Source organism: Rhinolophus sinicus, chromosome 13 (genome assembly GCF_057876585.1).
Source record: "Rhinolophus sinicus isolate RSI-liver-muscle chromosome 13, RSI-T2T, whole genome shotgun sequence".
Lineage (NCBI taxonomy): Eukaryota > Metazoa > Chordata > Mammalia > Chiroptera > Rhinolophidae > Rhinolophus > Rhinolophus sinicus.
This window is the reverse complement of record NC_142513.1, coordinates 38,977,995-38,999,563: the sequence shown is the minus strand read 5'-3', so window position 1 is coordinate 38,999,563 and position 21,569 is coordinate 38,977,995. Positions and strand designations below refer to the sequence as shown.

At 37.3% G+C, this 21,569-nt stretch overlaps 1 protein-coding gene across 1 annotated transcript in view; it reads left to right on the top strand.

Moving 5' to 3' along the window:
- DZANK1 (double zinc ribbon and ankyrin repeat domains 1) overlaps positions 1–21,569 on the top strand; it is a 96,520-nt gene that overhangs the window by 56,328 nt on the left and 18,623 nt on the right. Inside the window, exons 11-15 of the mRNA XM_074317623.2 lie at positions 4,939–5,061; positions 5,899–6,063; positions 7,348–7,537; positions 19,384–19,487; positions 21,425–21,499. Coding sequence (XP_074173724.2) covers positions 4,939–5,061; positions 5,899–6,063; positions 7,348–7,537; positions 19,384–19,487; positions 21,425–21,499 — 657 coding nt within the window. The remainder of the gene's footprint in view (positions 1–4,938; positions 5,062–5,898; positions 6,064–7,347; positions 7,538–19,383; positions 19,488–21,424; positions 21,500–21,569) is intronic.

Genomic DNA, 21,569 nt, shown 5'->3' with positions numbered 1-21,569 from the left:
TGAATAGTACGATAAATGAAATAAAGGATACATTAGAGGCAATCAATAGTAGATTAGATGAAGCAAAGGATCGAATTAGCAATTTAGAAGATAAGGTAGCAGAAAACACCCAATCAGAGCAGCAAAAAGAAAAAAATAACAAAAAAAAGGATAGTTTAAGGTACCTCATGTTTTAAAAATTAAATTTATTGGGGTGACAGTGGTTAGTAAAATTACATAGGTTTCAAGTGTACAATAATAAGTGTCTATAATACATCATCTATATATCACATTGTGTGTTCACCACCTAGAGTCAGTTCTCCTTCCATCACCAAAGGGGCCCTTGTTCTAAATGATAGCTTTGCTGAGTAGAGTAATCTTGATCGTAGGTCCTTGCTTTTCATCACTTTGAATATTTCGTGCCAATCCCTTCTGGCCTGCAAAGCTTCTGTTCGAAATCAGCTGACATTGTTATGGACACTCGCTTGTAGGTAACTAACTGCTTTTCTCTTGCTGCTTTCAAGAGTCTCTTTTTGTGTTTAAACTTTGGCTTTTTAATTATGACATATCTTGCTGTGTGCCTCTTTGGGTTTGTCTTGTTTGGGACTCTCTGTGCTTCTTGGGCTTGTATATCTATTTTCTTCAGGTTAGGGAAGTTTTCTGTCTTTTTTTCTTGAAATAAATTACTCAGAAAAGCTATCATTTAGAATTGAAGGACAAATAAAGAGCTTCCCAGACAAGAAAAAGCTAAAGGAGTTCATCAACACCAAACCAGTATTACAAGAAATGATAAAGGGAATTCCAGAAGAAGAAGAAGAAGAAGGAGAAGGAGAAGGAGAAGGAGACGGAAGGAGGCAGGGGGAAGGGGAAAGGGAGAAGGGGCCAAGGGGAGGAGAGAGGGGGGAGGGGGAGGAAGAGGATAAAAAATATGATGGAAAAAGAAATACATAGATATCTACAATTATTTTAAATGTAAATGGATTGAGTGTTCCAATCAAAAGACGTTAGATGGCTGAATGGATAAGAAAACAAAAACCCTTACATATGCTGCCTACAAGAGACTCACTTCAGATCGAAAGACAAACACAGACTAAAAGTAAAGGGATGGAAAAAGACATTTCATAAAAATTGAAACCAACAAGCAGAAAATCTGGGGTAGCAAGACTTAAACCAGATAAAATTGACTTTAAAACAAAGGCTATAAGGAGACAAAGAAGGACCCAGTAAGCCCACTTCTAGGTATTTATTTGAAGAAACCGAAAACACTACTTCGAAGGAACATGTACATTCATATGTTCATTGCAGCATTATTTACAATAGCTAAGATATGGAGGCAACCTGGGTGTCCATCACTAGAAGAACAGTTAAAGAAGAGGTGGTACATATATACAACAGAATATTACTCACCATAAAAAAAGAATGAAATCTTGCCATCTGCAACAACATGGATAGACCTAGAAGGTATTGGGCTGAGTGGAGTAAGTCAGACAGAGAAAGACAATTGCCATATGATTTCACTTATATGTGGAATCTAAAGAACAAAATTAATGAACAAACAAACAAATTCATAGATAGAACATTTTTAAGGTTGCCAGATGGGAGAGGAGTTGGGCAGAACTGGTGAGAAAAGGGAAGAGATTAAGAAGTGCAAATTGGCAGTTACAAAATAGTCACGGGGATGTAAAGTACAGCATAAGGAGTATAGTCAATAATATTGTAATAACTATGTATAGTGTCAGATGAGTACTAGATCTATCACTATATCACAATGAGTACTAGATCTATCACTATATCACTATGTTGCTTACTTGAAACTAATACAATATTGTATGTCAACTGTAATTGAAAAATGAAAAGTGTTTAAAAACAATTATATGGTATATAAAGAATTAGGAAGAAAAAGCAAAAATGATAAAAACTAGTTTTTGGTTTTTTTTGTATTTACACAGATATTTATCATTTCTGAAGTTCTTTACCCTTATCTGAGGATCCAAGTTCCTCTCCAGTGTCATTTCCTTCAAGGAGAACTATCTTTATCATTTCTTACAGTGCAGGTCTACTAGCAGTGAATTGTCTATGTTTTCTTTTATCCAAAAATGTCTTTTTTTGGCCTTCATTCTCAAAGGGTATTTTCGATGGATATATAACTCTGGGTTGACTTTCTTTCAGAACTTTAAGGATGTTCTACTGTCTCCATGGTTTCTGATCAGAAGTCAGAGGCATTTAGTTCTAGTTCATTCTAGGCAGTACATTCCTCAAACTAGTCATGTATTTTATTGCCTGCTAAATTAAAACAACTACAGCAACAGAAATCCAGCACTTACCAGAGATTATTAACAGAATCCAGAATAACCACAACTTAACATTTATAATGCCAGGATACAATCTAAAATTCCTCAAGATACTGAAAAACCAAGAAAACTGTGTGTGTGTGTGTTTTTGGGGGGGGGGGGGCGGGGAAGTAGAGAGCAAAAAGTCTGGTCTCTGTTCAGATACTTCATCTTTGGCTGAGCTGCTTTGACTATTTTGTGCATGTGTTGTTCATGGGTCAGTAAGAGATGTGAGTGCACAGAATTTGGGTAGCTCCTCTCTGTCTTTTTTCTTTCTGGGAGCTCCCTACCTCTTCAGTAGCCAAACATTACCCAGCTTCTGGTTCTCATAGTCAGAAATACTGCCCCTTTCCCACCACTTCACATACACTATGTGGACTGCCTTCAGCCCCAGGCTAAAACGGAACTAACTTTGTATATCACCCTCCGCTTACATGTTCTTGCTACAAGTGTCTGTCTGCTTCTGTTCCTATATGTATTATGAGTAGATTTTATAGTTTCTGTGTGGGAGTCATTTGGTATGGTCTTATTCCACCATGACCAGAAGGAAAATCTGTATAGTTTTTTTAAAAGATGATTTCTGTTACATAATATGTGTTTCTTTTTCAGAACTGAGACTAAAACTATGCTAATGAGCTGGCAAATTTGATGAGAAAACCCACCTTTTCCCAAATCAAATCTGTTGCAATTTTAGAGTAGTCTTTTTTGATAGTTATTTGATTATCTCTATGACTTAACATAGCTTCAGACTTTATGTCACTCTCCCATTATGAAATTGCACTTTATAATTTTCCAAGGCACTAGGGAGAAAACATAGTGAGATTGGGAAAGCATAAAAAGAGAGAAAAGCGGCACTTGGGAGTTATTGGAGTGATCTTGGTGATAGATTTATGTAAATTGCCGAGCAAAAGATTTATTTTCTCATTTTGGATTTCTTATATAAATAGTAAAATAATTTAATTGATTGTATTAATTTGCAGTGATGTAGTTGTTTCTGGATCTCACCTATCAACAAAACTGTTTCAAGAACAATTACAAAATTGAATGTTTTCATAATTGTATTTTTGTCTGAATGGTATGTCAGAGAGTTTAGAGGTCACAATGAAAGTATCATTGAAGTGCCATTGAAGTAACAATGCATGTTCCATCTGATAGCTTTATGTCTTTTCTTTGTTTAGCAGCATTAATATGAATGGGGTAAGATTACTTTTCTTTCTTTAAAGCAATGTTATATAAAAAAAACAAAAAACCCACATGAACAGTAGATGCATTTAAACAAACGGTCTGAAGGCTTTATATTTGGAAATCCAGTCAGCAAGTTTTGTCAAAACCCTATTTTAACAGTAGGATAAATTGAAATTTAAGTCTGAAGCCAAAGTGTGTAAGGGGTTTCTCTTTAGATTTATCCCAAGAAGTCGCCCCTAGTTGCACAGAAATGGGGCAAGGATAAGTATACACGAAGACAGATCTTTCTCAGTCTCTGTGGATTTTGGGGGCTGATGTGGCCTCTTTCTGGAGAGATGTCTGTTCTAAGATAACATCAGTCTTTGAGGGAAAGTTGTCCTTAGAAAACATTTTTCCTAGTGTGCTCATTGTTAGTATTATACATGTATGACACATAATATATGACAGTACATATATTCAGTTATCAATTGAATCAATTATTCATTCATTCAGTAACTACTTGACTGATTTCCATATGCCAATATACCTGATACTGTGCTAGTGGGGAAGAAATGTGAAATGATAGCCATTTTCCTTAAAGAAATCAGGATCTAGTGGAAAGCAAGATGAAAAGGGAAGGAAGCTGACATATGGAGTATGACTCTGTGCTAAGCATTCGTACATACGTAATTGCCATTAACTATCTCAAATCCCCCTACAGACCTGTGAGGAAACTGTTGTATTGGATGCATGAAGTCATGGATAAAAGCCATGGCCTGGGTTCAAATCTTGTGCCGTAACCTTTTTGTGCCTCAGTTTCCCTCTCTGTAAAACCTCACCTCACAGGTCTGTCATGGGATTTGATGTAAGGGTACAGGGGCAGTGCTCAGAACAGTGCCTGCACATGGTAGGTGATCACATACCCATCTCTTACTAGGCAATAGTAAGTAAGTAATAGGAACAAAGATTCTAATCCAGGTCTACCTAACAAAGTGTTAGGTAGTGTCAGAAATTCTCACAAAACAATTCTATCTCCTCCTCAAAATAAAACAATTATTTTCATGTGTTGGGAGTGGAAAACAAATTCACATTTCCATATGGAAACCCAAACCCCAAAGGATAGACGATAAACCTCAATTGTGACACCTTAGGTAGCTCAGCTCTCCTATATTCTTTATTAATATTAGTATAGTAAATCAGCAGTAGTCTTGCTACATTTGGTATTAAAAATACTGAGGAATATCAAGACGTTTGAGGCACCAGTTTCATCGACTTTCTGTGAAGGAATGCGTGCTCCTTGAACTCATTTGTTAATTGGTGAACTTCATGATAATTTTCCTCTTTGGGGCAGAAATACCTTATTTCCAGGGCTTGCATTGATTTGGGACTTTTTTCTTTTCTGGATTGGGAGGGGGTTTGGAGGATATGGTATTGATCTGCCTATAAATGCCGTTGTGTTCACCAGTCCATGTGCAGTGGAGATAAAGCTCCTCTTGCGCCCACTCAGAAAGGGGAGACGGTTTCCTGCTCCAAATGTGGTCGCCGGAATCGCCGGGGTGCTTGCTTCTGCGACTGGTGTGGAGCCACGGTGGGTATTTAAAAACTGAGCTTCTTTGTGCTGAGCACCTTATCACCACCTAGAGAGAGCCAGGCTCCTCCGCTTCCACAGCCTTGCAGAAATCACTGCTTTGAATTTCGGTACTAGCACCTGTTTACTTCAGAATCTGGAGACAGAGTTAATTAAATCTCTTAAATTGAGAATAGTTTCTCATTGCTGTCTTGACTTGCATTTCTTTGAGGTTAAACTTTTTCACCGATTTGTTAACTATTGGTAGTTCTTTTATGAATTGTCTGCCTACCTTTTCAATAAAACACTAAAAGTTATTTATTTAAATAAGTGTTGCATGTAAATAATACAAAAGGTTTAGTGTGAGGCTTAGTCTTCCTTCTCATCCCAGTTCCACAGCTTCTCTCCCCAGAAGTCATCACCGTTACCCAGTTTCTGTGGTGTTCTTTTAGACATTCAATGCATTTATAAGTAAACTGGTAGTTTAATATGAACACGATCCATTTCTTTTCACTTAGCAATGTTTCTTGCTAGTAACCTCCTCATTCTTTTCAATGGCTTCATAATCCACGGTTGGTATGTATCATGATATATTTAGGTCATCCCCAACTGCTGAACATTTAGGTTGTTTCCAATTATTAATATATCTTATAAAAGCACAATTCTGCAGATAATGATCTTGAATATACTTCTTTGTGTACTTTGTAGAATAAATTCTAGAAGGTAGAATTGCAGGGTCAGAAGGTACGGGTATGTGTTATTTTGATGGCTGGAGATTGTATACTGTGGTAATAATTCATTTGGGAAAATTCTGACTCTACTATTCATGAAAATATAAAATTTTTTCCTGTCCTCTAGCCTGGCATTCCTGCTTGCTACTCTGTTTGCCCTAAATGTAGGGCCAGCAATCACCCATCTGCCCGATTCTGTGGCTCCTGTGGTATTTACGTGACGTCCTTGGCAAAACTTAGTGTGGACAACAGGCTGGCTCTAGCTGCTGGCGAACCTGGCCCTTTTGCTGAGGTGAGGCCTCCACTGTAGTAAGAATTGGGACCTGGGAAGTGGTGGTAACTGTATTTGTGTACAGTACCCTATGAATCAACACAGGGAAAAAGAGCCAAAACATATAGACCTTTCACATGGACTTTTCAACTAGGTGTGTAAATAAATTAATTTAGGTTTTAAAAACTTGAGCGACTGCTTCAGAAAACAAATATCTATGTATTTATAATAGATTGAGGTCTAATTGCATTTGCAATGCAACAGATATAATGTTACTAGGGAGAAGTAAATTTAAAATACATGGTGTAAAAAGAATTTACCTTCTCTTGAATTCCTTATGTAGAACACCAAGAACTTTTCCCCCCAGCTCTTTCATATTTTAGAAAACTTATATAAGGTATATAAAATTGCTTTTGCTATTTATAACAACTGGATATAATTTGAGGAAAATCTCACAAGATTATTCTCAGAAGGACTTAATACTCACTCGCTATGTGTTAGCCTTTTGAAAATTTCTCTAAGCCACATAAAGACTTTTCAGGTTTCTTCTTATCTCTTCTTCAGAAGAATTTGAAGATTGATAATCATTAGACTGCACATGCACTCAGTAATTTTACATTCATTTTTAGGAAGCTCATAACTTCTTAACCCAGATTGAGTTATAGATCCTGGGACTACCAATAGTCTACATGGCCCTTTGTGCAAATGTGTCCTTTCCTTAAAGACTCTTGAATGCCATCTGTTGAAAACTGATTGCAATATACTAATTTTGTTAGATATTTTCTCCCATCTACTAGAAAAATTGTCCTAATAAATATGCATATATAATTTGTCCACTATGTGAATGGTAGCCCTTTAGCTGAAATGCTGTAGTGCAGTGCACAACCTACACAATCTTACCTGGTGGTCCTCTTAGGGCCTCAGGTCCAGATGCAGGAGACTATTTCACAGGAAATATTGGTGTTCAGTAATTGGGTATGGATGGGTAGTATAACCTATTCTTTATTGGATTGTAGAGCTGAGAGGATAGATATCTTCCAGGCTTTAGACAGGGCAAGAACATCAGTTGATTTGCTGAATTGAGACAGTAAATGGCCAAAGGGATGGGGCTGGGAGTTGCTAAGGGAAAGACAGAAGCAAACATGAGGCAAGGGCTAAAAACACCTTTGTAGTTCAAAGTACAGGTTTTTGGAGATACTTTACTTCTGATTACAGTTGTTTTTTGTGATAATATGAAGGATTAATTAAGTTATATTCTAATATTTTATGTTTCTGCCTCGCTCATAACCCTGTTCTGCCTGGCAGTCCCTAAATGTTCCTTTGCGCAAACCTGATATTGGGACTAAGAAGGATATAGGTACACAGACCACTGGTCTGTTCTACCCATCTGGCAAGCTACTAGCAAAAAAGGAACTGGAAATGGCTTCCCAAAAGCAGAGGCAGGAGAAAATGAGTGACCATAAACCCCTCCTCACAGCCATCAGCCCAGGAAGAGGTGAGGAAAAACATATGCTTTCTTGTCAGGAGGGAACACACTTTTTCTCTGACAGCAAAATTTCACTTTATCTTCCTTTACATTTATTTTTATATGTGAAAAATAAGTTCCTTTATTTTTCTTTTTTTCAAGTAATTTTCATTTGCATGAATAATAATTGCTCTTCCTTAAACTTTTAGTACTCTAATATTTTGACTCATAGCACCCTTGTCTGGTTTGTAAATCAAATAGCACATATATGGATTTCTACTATTTTGGCAGAAATGTTGTTAATCTGTGTAGTTATTGTTATCTGCTATTATCTCTTTTTGTATTGTGGTAAAATTTACATAACAGTTAACCATTTTTACCATTATTAAAGCATACAATTCAGCGATACTTAGTACATTAACAATATATTATACAACCATCACCACTCGCTATGTCCAGAATGTTTTCATCACCCCAACAGTACACCCTGTTCTCTTTAGCAATCACGACCCACATTTTCTCTGCCAAGTGTTTGGCAACCACGAATCTACTTTCTGTCTTTGTGGATTTACGTGTTCCGGACATTTCATATAAATGGAAGCATATGGTCTTTTGCGACTGGCTTTTTTCCCTAAGTATATTTTCAAGGTTCATTCATGTTTTCGCATGTTTAGTACTTCATTCTTTTTTTTTTAGTCTTTTTATTGGGGAATATTGGGGAACAGTGAGTTTTTCCAAGGCCCATCAGTTCCAAGTCATTGTCCTTCAATCTACTTGTGGAGAGCATAGTTCAGTTCCAAGTCCAGTCACCCTTTTCAATCTTAGTTGCGGGGGCACAGCCCACCTCCCACGGAGGGAATTGAACCAGCAACCTTGTTGTTGAGAGCTCACACTCTAAACAACTGAGCCATCCAGCCGCCCCCATTCTTTTTTTATAATAAGCTGAATAATATTCTCTTATAAGGATTTATGACAGTTTATTGCTCTATTTATCAGTTGATGGACATTTTAGTTTTGTTCACCTATTAATTATTATAAATAATGCTGCTGTGAACATTCATAAATTTTTCTGTGGACATATGTTTTCATTTCTTTTGGGTACAAACATAGTGCAAATGCTGGGTCAAATGGTGACATTATGTTTAACTTTTTGAGGGATTTCCAGAGTGGCTGCATTATTTTGTGTTCTGACCAGCAGTGTATGAATGTTCTGATTTCTTCATATCTTTGCCAACATTTATTATTATCTTTTTCATTATAACCATCCTAGTAGGTGTGAACTGGTATTTCATTATAGTCTTAATAGTAGTTCCTTGATGGGTCATGATATTGAACATGTTTCATGTGTTTGTTGGACATTTGTATATTTTCTCTGGAGAAATGTCTATTCAGATCCTTTGTCCATTTTTAAATTGGTTGTCTTTTTGTTATCGAGATGTAAGAGTTCTTTATATATTCTGGATATTAGATTCTTGTCAGATATATAATTTGCAAACATTTTCTACAATTCTGTATGTAGATTGTCTTTTAACTTTTGAAAGTGGCCTATGAAGCACAGAAGTTTTAAATTTTGGTTAAGTCCACATTTTATCTATTTTTTCTTTTGTTGCTTGTGTTTTTGGTGTCATATGTAAAATCCATTGCCAAATCCCGGTCACAATTATTTATCCCTGTCTTTTCTTCCAAGGTTTTTATAGTTTTAACTCTCACATTTAAGTCTTGGGTCCATTTTGAGTTAATTTTTGTATATGGTGTGCAACTACATTATTTTGTATGCAGCTATCCAGTTGTCCCAGTACCATCAGTTGGAGAGATAATTATATCCCTGTTGAATGGTCTTAGCACCCTTGTCAGTTGGCCACAGATACATGGGTTTATTTCTGGACTTTCAATTTCATTTTGCTGATCTATATATCTATTTTTATGCCAGAACCATGCTGCTTTTTTTTTTTTTTTTTTTTTAAGATTTTCTTGGGGAAAGGGACCAGGACTTTATTGGGGAACAGTGTGTACTTCCAGGACTTTTTTCCAAGTCAAGTTGTTGTCCTTTCAATCTTAGTTGTGGAGGGTGCCGTTCAGCTTCAAGTTGTTGTCCTTTCAGTCTTAGTTGTGGAGAGCGCAGCTCAGCTCCAGGTCCAGTTGCCACTGATAGTTGCAGGTGGCACAGCCTACCATCACTTGCGGGAGTCGAACTGGCAACCTTGTGGTTGAGAGCCCACTGGCCCATGTGGAAATTGAACCGGCAGCCTTCGGAGTTAGGAGCATGGAGCTCCAACCGCCTGAGCCACCGGGCCGGCCCAGAGCCATGCTGTTTTTATTACTGTTGCTTTTTAGTAGGTTTTGAAATTGAGAAGTGTGAGTTCCTCTTTATTCCTCTTTTTCAAGATTGTTTTGGGTATTCTGGGTCCTTGAATTTCTATATGAATTTTATGATCAGCTTTCCAATTTCCACAAAGAACCCAGCTGGAATTCTGATAGGAATTGCGTTGAATCTGTAGATCAGTTTGAGGAGTACTGCCATCTTAACAATAGTATTTATCTTCCAAGTCATGAACCTGGGATGTATTTCCAATTATTTATATCTTTAATTCCATTCAGTAGTATTTTGTAGGTTGTAGAGTATAAGTTTTGTACCTCTTTTTTTAACTTTGTTCCTATGCTATTGTCAATAGAATCGTTTTCCCAGTTTTATTTTGGGATTGTTCATTGTAAGTGTATTTTGTATATTGATCTTGTATTTTACAACTTTGATGAACTTTCTTATTAGTTCTAATAGTTCTCTACTAAATTCCTTAGGATTTTTTATATACAAATCATGTCATCTATGAATATAGTTTTACTTACTTTCCAATCCAAATGGCTTTTATGTCATTTTCTTTTCTTTTTTTTTCTTTTTTCTTTTCATTTTCTTACCTGATTGTCCTGTTTAGAATCTCCAGTACAATGTTAAATAGAAGTGGTAAGAGCAGGAATCCTTGTCTTGTTCCTGATTTTAGGGGAAAGCATCCAGTCTTTAACCATTAAGTATGATGTTAGCTGTGGGTTTTTCATATATGCCCTTTTTCTGATGGAGGAAATCCCCTCCTAATTCTAATTTTTGAATATTTGTTTTTATCATGAAAGGGTTTCTGGTTTTGTAAAATGCTATTTCTATATCTATTTAGGTGATCCTGTGATTTTTCCCCTTCATTTAATTGATGGTATTTTACATTAATTGATTTTCAGATGATAAGCCAACCTTTCATTCCTGGGATAAATACCACTTGGTTGTGGTATATACATCTTTTTATAGGTTTATGGGTCCACTTTGCTAGTATTTTGTTGAAGATTTTCCTATTTATATTCATAAGAATTATTAGTCTCCAGTTTTCTTTCCTTGTGATGTCTTTGTCAGGTTTTGGTATCAGCATTATATTGGCCTTTAGTCTTCTCTTCTATAGTTTTTTTTTTTCCTTTCCTTGTTTTTGAAATGCTTATGAAGTATTGATATTAACTCTCCTTTAAATATTTGATAGAATTCACCTGTGAAGCCACCTGGGCTTGAACTTTGTCTAATGGGTAATTTTGATTACTAATTCAATCTCTTTACTTCTTATAGGTCTATTGAGATTTTCTATTTCTTGTCAAGTCAATTTTTGAAGTTTATTTATTTCTGGGTATTTGTCTACTCCATCTGAGTATTCTAATTTATTAGTATACAATTGTTCATAGTATTCCTTCATAATCCTTTTTATTTCAGTAAATGTCATAATGTTGGTTATAATGTCACCTATTTAATTCTGATTCTAGTAATTTGAGTCGTTTCTCTTTTTCTTGGTCAGTCTAGAGGAAGATTTGTCAATTTTATTGCTCTTTTTCAAAAAGTTAAAGCTTAGTATTGCTGATTTTCTCTGTTGTTTTTCTTTTTTAAGTTAAATTTATTGGGGTGACAGTGGTTTGTAACATTATATAGGTTTCAAGTGTACAAATCTATAATATGTCATCTACATATCACATTCTGTACTCACCACCTAGAGTCAATCTCCTTCCACCACCATATATTTAATCCCCTTTACCTTCTTCTACCACCTCCCTCCCCCCTTTCCCTCTGGTAACCACTAAACTGTTGTCTGTGTCTATGAGTTTTTGTTTCTTTATTTGTTTGTCTTGTTCCTTTGGTGTTTTCAGTTTTATATCTCACATATGAGTGAAGTCATATGGTTCTCAACTTTTTCTGTCTGACTTATTTCGCTTAGCATAATAATCTCAAGATCCATCCATGTTGTCACAAATGGTACTATTTCATCTTTTCTTATGACAGAGTAGTATTCCATTGTGGATATATACCACATCTTCTTTATCCAATCATCTATCGAATGACACTTTGGTTGTTTCCATGTCTTGGCCACTGTAAATAAAGCTGCAGTGAGCATCGGAGTACATACATCTTTACGAATAAATGTTTTCAGATTTTTTTGGTATACCCCAGGAGAGGGATTGCTGGGTCATATGGTAATTCTATTCGTAATTTTTTCAGGAACCTCCACACTGCCTTCATAGCAGCTGCACCAATCTGCATTCCCACCAACAGTGTATGAGGGTTCCTTTTTCTCCACAGCCTCTCCAACACTTGTTATTATTTGTCTTGTTGATGACAGCCATTCTAACAGGTGTGAGGTGATATCGTGGTTTTCATATGCATTTCCCTAATAGCTAGTGAAATTGAGCTTTTTTATATATATGTATGTTGGCAGTTTGGATGTCTTCTTGGGAGAAGTTTCTGTTCATGTCCTCTGCCCATTTATTAATTAGATTGTTTGTCTTTTTGTTGAGTTGTATGAGTTCCTTATATATTTTGGATATTAGCTCCTTATCGGAGGCGTTGTTTGCAAACATCTTCTCCCATTCAGTTGGTTGTCTCTGTTTTATCGATAGTTTCTTTTGCTGTGCAGAAGCTTTTTAGTTTGATATAGTCCCCTTCTTTTATTTCAGCTTTTACTTCTCTTGCCTTTGAGGTCAAATTCCTAAAATCTTCTTTGAACCCAAGGTCCATGAGTTTGGTATTTATGTTTTCTTCTATGCATTTTATTGTTTCAGGGCTTATGTTTAGTTCTTTATTCCATTTTGAGTTAATTTTGGTATATGGTGACAGATAGCAGCCTAGTTTCATTTTTTTGCACATGGCATTCCAATTTTCTCAGCACCATTTATTAAAGAGGCTTTCTTTTTTCCATTGTCTGCTTTTGGCTCCTTTGTCAAAAATTATCTGTCTGTATTTATGTGGGTTTACTTCTGGGTTCTCAATTCTATTCCATTGGTCTGTATGTCTGTTTTTCTGCCAATACCATACTGTTTTGATTATTGTTGCTTTGTAGTATAATTTGAAGTCAGAAAATATGATACCTCTGGACTTACTCTTTTTTTTTTTTTCAGGATTGCTTTGGCTTTGTGAGGTCTTTTGTGATTCCATACAAATCTAATGATTTCTTGTTCTATTTCTTTAAAAAATGCCATTGGGATTTTGATGGGGATTGCATTAATAAAATTGCATTAAATCTGTATATTTCTTTGGGTAACATGGCCATTTTAACTATGTTGATTCTTCCAATCCATGAACATGGAATGTCTTTCCATTTCTTTGTGTCTTCTTCAATTTCTTTTAAAAATGTCTTATAGTTTTCAGTATATAGGTCCGTCACATCCTTTGCTAAGTTTATTCCTAGGTATTTTATTCTTTTTGTTGCAATTGCAAAAGGAATTGGTTTTTAAATTTTCTTTTTCTAAAATTTCATTGTTAGTATATGGGAATACAATGGATTTTTGTATGTTGATTTTGTAGCCAGCAACTTTACTGTACTGGTCTAATAGCTTTTTTGTGGAGTCTTTAGGGTTTTCTATGTAAAGAATTATGTGATCTGCAAAAAGTGACAACTTAACTTCTTCATTCCCAATTTGGATGCCTTTTATTTCTTTCTCTTGCCTGATTGCTCTGTCTAGGACTTCCAACATTATGTTAAAAAGCAGTGGTGAGGGGGCAGTCCTGCTTTGTTCCTGAACATAGATCAAAAGGCTCTAAAAACAGGTTTTTTTACTGTAAATTATGATTAGCTGAGGGTTTGTCATATATGGCTTTTATTATGTTAAGGTATTGTCTGTCTATACCCATTTTTAAAGTTTTAATCATAAATGGATGTTGTATCTTTTCAAATGCTTTTTCTGCATCTATTGATATAATTGTATGAATTTTATCTTTTGTTTTGTTTATGTGATGTATCACATGGATCGATTTGCGTATGTCGAACTATCCTTCTGCCCCTGGGATGAACCCCACTTGTTTGTGATGTATAATCTTTTTAATACAGTGTATTCAATTTACTAGAATTTTGTTTAGGATTCTTGCATCTGTATTCATCAGAGATGTTGGTCTATAATTTTCTTTAATTGTGTTATCCTTACCAGGTATTGGTATCAGGGTAATGTTGGCCTCATAAAATGAGTTAGGAAGTATTGCCTCTTCTTCAATTTTTTGGAAGCGTTTGAGTAGGACAGGTATTAGATCTTTGAATGTTTGGTAGAATTCACTAGTGAAGCCATCTGGTCCTGGACTTTTGCTTTTGGGAAGGTTTTAGATGACTGATTCAATTTCCCTACTGGTGATTGGTCTATTTAGATTTTCCAGTTCTTTGTGATTCAGTCTTGGAAGGCTATATGTTTCTAAGAACTTGTCCTTTTCTTCTACGTTATTGAATTTGGTAGCATATAGTCCTTCATAGTGTTCTTGTATGATCCTTTGTATTTCTGTGGCTACTGTGGTAACTTCTCTTTCATTTCTGATTTTGTTTACTTGTGTCTTTTCTCTTTTTATCTTAGTGAGTCTAGCCAACAGTTTGTCAATTTTATTAATCTTTTCAAAGACCCAGCTCTTTGTTCCATTAATTTTTTCTATCATCTTTTTGTTCTCTATTTCATTTACTTCTGCTCTGATTTTTATTATTTCCTTCCTTCCGCTGACTTTGGGTTTCATTTGTTATTCTTTCCTAGTTTTCTAAAGTATAATGTTAGGTTGTTTATCTGGGATTTTTCTTATTTCTTGAGATAAGCCTGTAATGATATAAATTTCCCTCTTATTACTGATTTCGCTACATGCCAATAATTTTAGTAGGATGTATTTTCATTCTTATTTGTTTCTATGAACCTTTTGATCTCTGCTTTTATTTCTTCTTGGACCCAGTCATCCTTTAAAAACATGTTGTTTACTCTCAACGTATTTGTGGTTTTTCCTGCTTTCTTTTTGCAGCTGATACTCAATTTCAAAGCCTTGTGATCAGAGAATATGCTTGATATGATTTCATTCTTAAATTTGCTGAGACTAGTTTTGTGTCCCAACATATGGTCTGTTCTTGAGAATGTTCCATGGACACTAGAAAAGAATGTATAGTCTGATGTTCTAGGATGAAGGGCTCTGTAAATGTCAATTATGTCCATTTCATCTAGTGTGTCATTTAAGGCTGACATTTCCTTACTGATTTTCTGTTTGTATGATCTATCCATAGCTGTCAATGATGTAGTTGATCCCCTACTATAGTTGTGTTTTGGTCAATCTATCCCTTTAGTTCTGTTAGTAGTTGCTTTGTATATTTTGGTGCTCCCTGATTTGGGGCATATATATAGATAAGTGATATGTTTTCTTGTTGTACTGTCCCCCTTATCATTATGAAATGTCCATCTTTGTCTCTTGTTACCCTTTTTTATCCTGAAGTCTGTTTTATCTGATGTAAGTATGGCTATACCCACTTTTCTCTGGATACCATTTGCTTGGAGTATCAATTTCCACCCTTTCACTTTGAGCCTAAATTTGTCCTTGTAGCTGAGATGTGTCTCCTGCAGGCAGTATATGACTGGGTTTTGTGTTTTGATTAACTCTGCTACTCTGTGCCTTTTTATTGGCGAGTTCAGTCCATTTATATTTAGGGTGATTATTGATATAGGAAGATTTCCTATATCCATTTTATCTTTTGTTTTCTGGTAACTTGGTGTCTCCATTGTTTCTTTGCCTTTTTGTTGCTGTATGTTATTTTAGTGTGGTGGTATTCTATGATTTTTCCCTCTCTTTCTTTTTTTGTTAGATATCTCAGTTATGGATTTTTTTTTTCAGTTGCTACCATTAAGTTTATGTAAAAGAAAATTTCATATATACAGTAGTCCTTCTTCTTCAGTATGTTTCTTATCTCCATTACCACTTGCAGATTCAGACCTTTACTCTCTCCCCTTATGTTTTTATTGTGACAAGTTGTCCCTTATTTACTTAATTCACTTGTGCTGTGAATTAATTTCTGAGTTGCCTGTAGCAAGTTGTCCTTCTCTTCTCTTTTTCCTTTTTTTAAATGTTTTTATCTTCTTTACCCTTTATGTTATTTTTAAGTGTATAGTGCCCTATTTTGTGTAGGGCTTACCATTTCCTGCTTCTGTCTGTCTGTTTGTAATATTGCTCATCATTTTGTATTCCTTTGGTTTTTTGTTTCAGGTCAAAAAGCCTCCTTCAGTATTTTCTTTAACGCAGGTCATATGTTAGAAATTCCCTCAGCTTCTGTATGTCTGGAAAGTCTTTATTCCTTATTTATATCTAAAGGATATCTCTTCTGGATATAGAATTCTTGGTTCATAACTTCTCTTTTTCAATAGTTTGAATATTTGATTCCACTTTTTCCTGGCTTGTAGAGTTTCTGCTGACATGTCAGATGATAGACTAATGGGCTTTCCTTTATAGATTACTGCTTTTGTTTCCCTGGCTGCTTTCAGAATTTTTTCTTTGTCATTAATTTTTGACCACTTCAATACAGTGTGCTTTGGAGAAGGCCTGTTGCGATTGAGGTAATTGGGTGTTCTGTTTGCTTCTGTAATTCAAGGATCCAGTTTTTTCCACAAGTTCGGGAAGTTCTCATCGACTATTTGTTTTGAATATACTCTCTGTTCCCTTCTCTCTTTCTTCTCCTTCTGGTATGCCCATTATTCTTATGTTGTTCTTTCTAATGGAGTCAGAAAGTTCTCGTAGAGTTCTTTCATTTCTTTTAAGTCTCAAGTCTCTCTCTTCTTCCATCTGTGTCATTTCCAGATTTCTATCTTCTATGTCATTAATTCTTTCCTCCATCTGGTCAGCTCTATTACCTAAGCTGGCTATTTCATTCTTCATTTCTTTTACTGAGTTCTTCATCTCCAGAATTTCTACTTTTTAAAATTTTATTTCAATCTCTTTGGTAAAAATATTCATTTTTTTGACTTTTATGTATTTAAGTGTGTTTTTCTAGACCCATCAGCTCCAAGTCACTTAGTTCTTTCAATCTAGTTGTGGAGGCTGCAGCTCACAGTGACCCATGTGAGGATTGAACCGGCATTCTTGTTGTTAAGAGCACTACACTCTAACTATCTGAGCTAACCGGCTGCCCCACATTTTGTTTTTTGATTGTGTTTCTGAGTTCATTAAACTGAGGTCTATCTGTGTTTTCTTGCTTCTCGTTGAGTTTTTTAAAAATAGCAATCTTGAATTCTCTGTCATTTAAGTCACATATTTTCATGTCTTTAAGTTCATTTTCTGGAGAGTTTTCGTTTTCTTCTGAGCTGTCTTGTTACCTTGGTTATTCATGGCAATTAATGAATTGTTATTTCTCTTCCTGGACATCTACAGGAGTGGGTTCTGCAGCAGGTTGATATGAAGAAGACTTTCTTTTGCTTTCCATTAGGTCTTGCTGGAATATTTTATTCTCTCTCCTGCTGCAGCCTTTTATTTTCTCTTTTGCTGTAACATTTTATTTTCCCTTGCACTGTTCCAGCTTCTCACGCGATGGAAGGTAGGCTTCTCCTCTGTGAGCAGGTGGCCTGGATCAGGGCACCACCTCCGTGGGAGGATGTTCAGGGCAATAGAGTTCTGAGCTTCTGAAATCCCAATGCTGCCCCTGCAGCGCGATACAGAACCTGTGTATCTCAGTGGCTGTGGTTGCCCCGCAGGGATCTGCCCAGAAGGGTGGGGCAGGGTGGGCTCTGAGAGGCAGCTGGTATGTTTGTGGCCCCAAGCAATGGCTCCTACCAGCTCACAGCTGTCTTGCCCCTACAGCTCTTTCCCTATCACCAGAATTAGTTGCATTGTGTGTTTTGGACTGGGGGACCATCTCTCCAGTTGTCAGGACTGTAGATATTCTGTTCTTTAATCTGATACTGCTACCGTTTCTTCCAGAGCCTACCTCTAACACTGGGAGGGTAGGGGGAGACAGCCAGGCTCTGTGTCTTTGTTTTCTGTTTTCTTTCTGGTAGTGAGGGCTTAAACCACAGTTCTCACCTGAGGTCTCTGCCCCGAACACTCAGTTCAGCCATGTTATATGCTGATCCCTCAGACAGGACTGTGGGCCACAGGGAGTCCTCCTGCAGCTTGAATTCTTCCCTCTCCTAAGACTGCAGTGAGCTCTAGACTGCATCCTTTGGCCCACGGCCCACGTCTCTGCATTTCCCTCTTCCCTTCTCCCCTGCTCACCGAATGAGCCCACCTTTGGGTGATTCGATGCACAGATCTCTCAGGCATGCTTGTGTGTTGCTTAAGTTATCCTTTGTTGAATTATAGCTGTTCAATTTGTTGTAACTTCCAGGGGTGATTTCAAGAAGCACTCCTCATGCCTCCATTTTTGTGATGTTCATTGTGGACTCTTGTGATGCACCACACCATACCCCTCAGCCCCTCCAGTTTCAGTGCAGCTGTGGTGGTCATGCATCATTGCTAGCATCCCTCACATTTGAACGTGCCACAACATTTCTTTGGTGTTCTACCTCAGACTTTCTCCAAAGCTGCAGAAGACTTCCTGTCCATGGGCTGGTGCACCTCAGAAGTGCTGGGGCATTCACACTACTCTAGCACTTGTGTTTCTCAGGGTCACCTTTGTAAGAAACCACCTGTTCTAAGGCTCTGCTGTCAGGAGATCCCAAACTAAGATACTTAGTTTCTCTTATTGAATGTCATAATGACGTATGAGGTAAGAGGTATTAGTCCCATTTTATAGGCAAAGAAAGTAAGTCTTAATGCGGTTAAAGTTTCTGGCTCAAGTTTACTAAGCTAATAAATGGTAAATTCAGGATTTAAATGCAGGCTTGTATGAACTCCAAATCATGTTTTCTTTCTAGGAAATCACCCTGGGTAACCTTGCAAATGCTAGCTGATTGCTCTCAGCTTTAGTGTCCTCATTGGCAGGATCTAATGCAGACTTGCAGACTCAAGTGCCAACAAGGCACAATCAGGAAATAACGGAAGGCAGCTGGGCCTGCCTGGGCTGTGGGCTATTGGAGGCCTGTGCCCTGTCCAAAGTGTGTAGCTGCCCCTCTGCCTTAGGTAGCCAAGCCTGTGCAGGAAGGCAGGCCCAGCACTGTTGCATCTGTCACCTGCACTTGAGAAACCAGAAAGCTCGACTCATGTGAAATCTCCCTCGTTTTAAAGGGTGGCGACCATTCAAGTGTGTTTTATACCCTATGCAGACTGGAAAGGGGCACAAGCGAACCTGTAAGAGTAATGGGAATGTTCTGTGTAATGAGTCACTCAAATTGTACATTTAAAATAGGTGTGTTTTATTCATATTATAGCTCAATACGATTAATTTTAAAAGAAAAAGGGAAAAAAAGACCCCCATGTGCAACAATAAAAATATGTTTTGAGATTCTAGAATCTATGCTTAATTATGTATAAAAAGAAGGTGGGAACAAAAATTGAGCTTATTCTAGTACATAACTGAGGTTCAGTAAGTAAAATCTGTCACAAAGTTTGGCAAAGAAAAATAGCATCTCTGAGGATACATGATCCATAGCAGCATTTTCCTTCTTAGCCTCAGAATTATCCATGTGGATGAGTTTCTCTTCTTCTTTAGGATACTGGAGAAAACAGTTGGATCACATATCTGCTCACCTCAGGTCTTATGCTCAGAACAACCCTGAATTCCGGGCCTTGATTTCTGAACCCAGGATGGGAAAGGTGGGTGGACTCTGAATGGAACTTCCACTCCACAGCATCCCATGGGATCAGGCTGAAGTTACCCTCGATGGACTTCACCTGAAATTGCACTTTGCTTGGCTCCTTTCCCTTTCCTGCCCTGCTTTCCACTCTTCCTTCCTGTCCTCCTCTGCAGGCACTGCCTTAATAAATCACTTGCACGTGAGTGTTGTCTCACAGTCTGCTCCTGGGTACCTGACCTAAGACAGTCAATTGTGAACATCTCATGCTTTTACATGCCACATCCTTGGAAATTCTGATGGTCAGAGCTAAAAGACCCAGAACAGTTTAATCTTCAAATTGCATACTTAAAGCTATTTTAACAACAATAGTAATCATAAGATTTAACCATTTAACAGTACACTCAGTATCTGCATTGTGTTCATCATGTCTAGTCCTCAAAACAAACTTGTAAGGTAGGAGTATTACCATTGTGGCAGTTTTTAAAACATGGCCACAGATTCTTCGACAGTCTTTCTTCCCTTCACGGATGGAGTCTGTGTCCCCTCACCTTGAATCTGGGTGGGCTTGTGACTGTTGGACTAATAGATTATATCGAAAATGATGCTATGAGAATCCCAAGGGATGCTCTTATAGGCCATGTGGCTTCCTTTCGCTTGGCATGCTCACCTCCAACACTCCTTCTTGGAGCCCAGCCATCCTGCTGTGAGCAGCCCAAGCCACATGGAGTAGCCACATGTAGGTGCACTTGCCGGCAGCTCCAGATGAACCCAGTCCTGAGTCAGGCAGATGAGTAACGAGACTCTAGGTCATTCCAGTCCCCAAACATGAAGCCATCTGTAGCCATTTGATTCTTCCCAGCTTAGGCCTCAGACATGTGGAACAAACACAAGCCATCCCTGCTGGGCCCCATCGGAATTCATGAACATGATACAATTGGGGTTGTTTAATGATACAGAGTTTGGAGTTTTTGGCACTGCAGTAGATAATCAGAACAAACCTTGTTTGACACCAAGGAAAACTGGCTCAGAGAAGTTTGGTGACCTGCCTAGTACCACACTGCTCGGTCTCAGGGGATTCAGGATTTGGAGCAGGTTGTCAGACTCCAGACCCCATGCCCTTTCTCTGCCATTAAAGAGAACTCTATGAGAAGACCTGTTCCTCTGTTTGTCATGAGACTAGAAGGAACCTTTAAAAATCAGCATGCCTGCTCCTGTGCCACTAAATAGGCCAACATTGTCAAGTATTGCTCAATTTCCTTTGATAATCTATTTTGCTGGCTTATTAATTTTTTGACCTAATCCAGGGATCTGCAAACTATGGCCTGTGGGGCAAATCTGGCCTACCACCCAGATTTATTGGATCACAGCTATACTCATTCATTTACATTTTCTGTAGCTGCTTTTGTGCTACAATGGCAATGTTGAGTATTCATGACAGAAACCACACAAAAGCTAAAACATTTATTATATGATCCTTGAAGCATTTAGTGATCCCTGATTTGATCTGAGTCCCTCCCGCTGCTTATAGAGAAAACTGCTCAACTGTGATACTTAGCCCTCGATTGCCAAGGCCTGGCCCCAGGTCACCTTTTCCAGGTGATGACATCTAGCCATGTGGCTTGATTAAACTTAACGTGTGTCTCTTATCAGGAGTATAAATTTGGGTCTTGCTTTCTTATCCATTCTGGCAGCCTCTGCTCTTTGATTGGGGTATTTATTTAGTTCATTTATAATTAATGGAATTATAAATATCACTGGATTTATGTCTGCCATTTTGCTATCTGTGTTCTATTTTATCTAGTTTTCGTTCCTCTGTTTCTCTTTTCCTGCCTTCTTTTGTATTAATTAAATATGTGATTAAATTTATAGTTTAACATCTCAGAATTTCTTTGCTGTTGCTCAGGGCACTGAGTCTCATACCCACAGTTGTGAATTTTCTCTAAAACTTTTTTAAAGCTTATCTCTGCTACTGTCCATGAAGACGGCTATGAAGTTAGCATCAGGCTGAATTATATTCAAGTCTCAAACAAGGTAAGTGAAACCTTCCGAAGTTACTCATTGGAGAATTGACTGAGCTAGTAAACTGTGGCTTACAATTTAT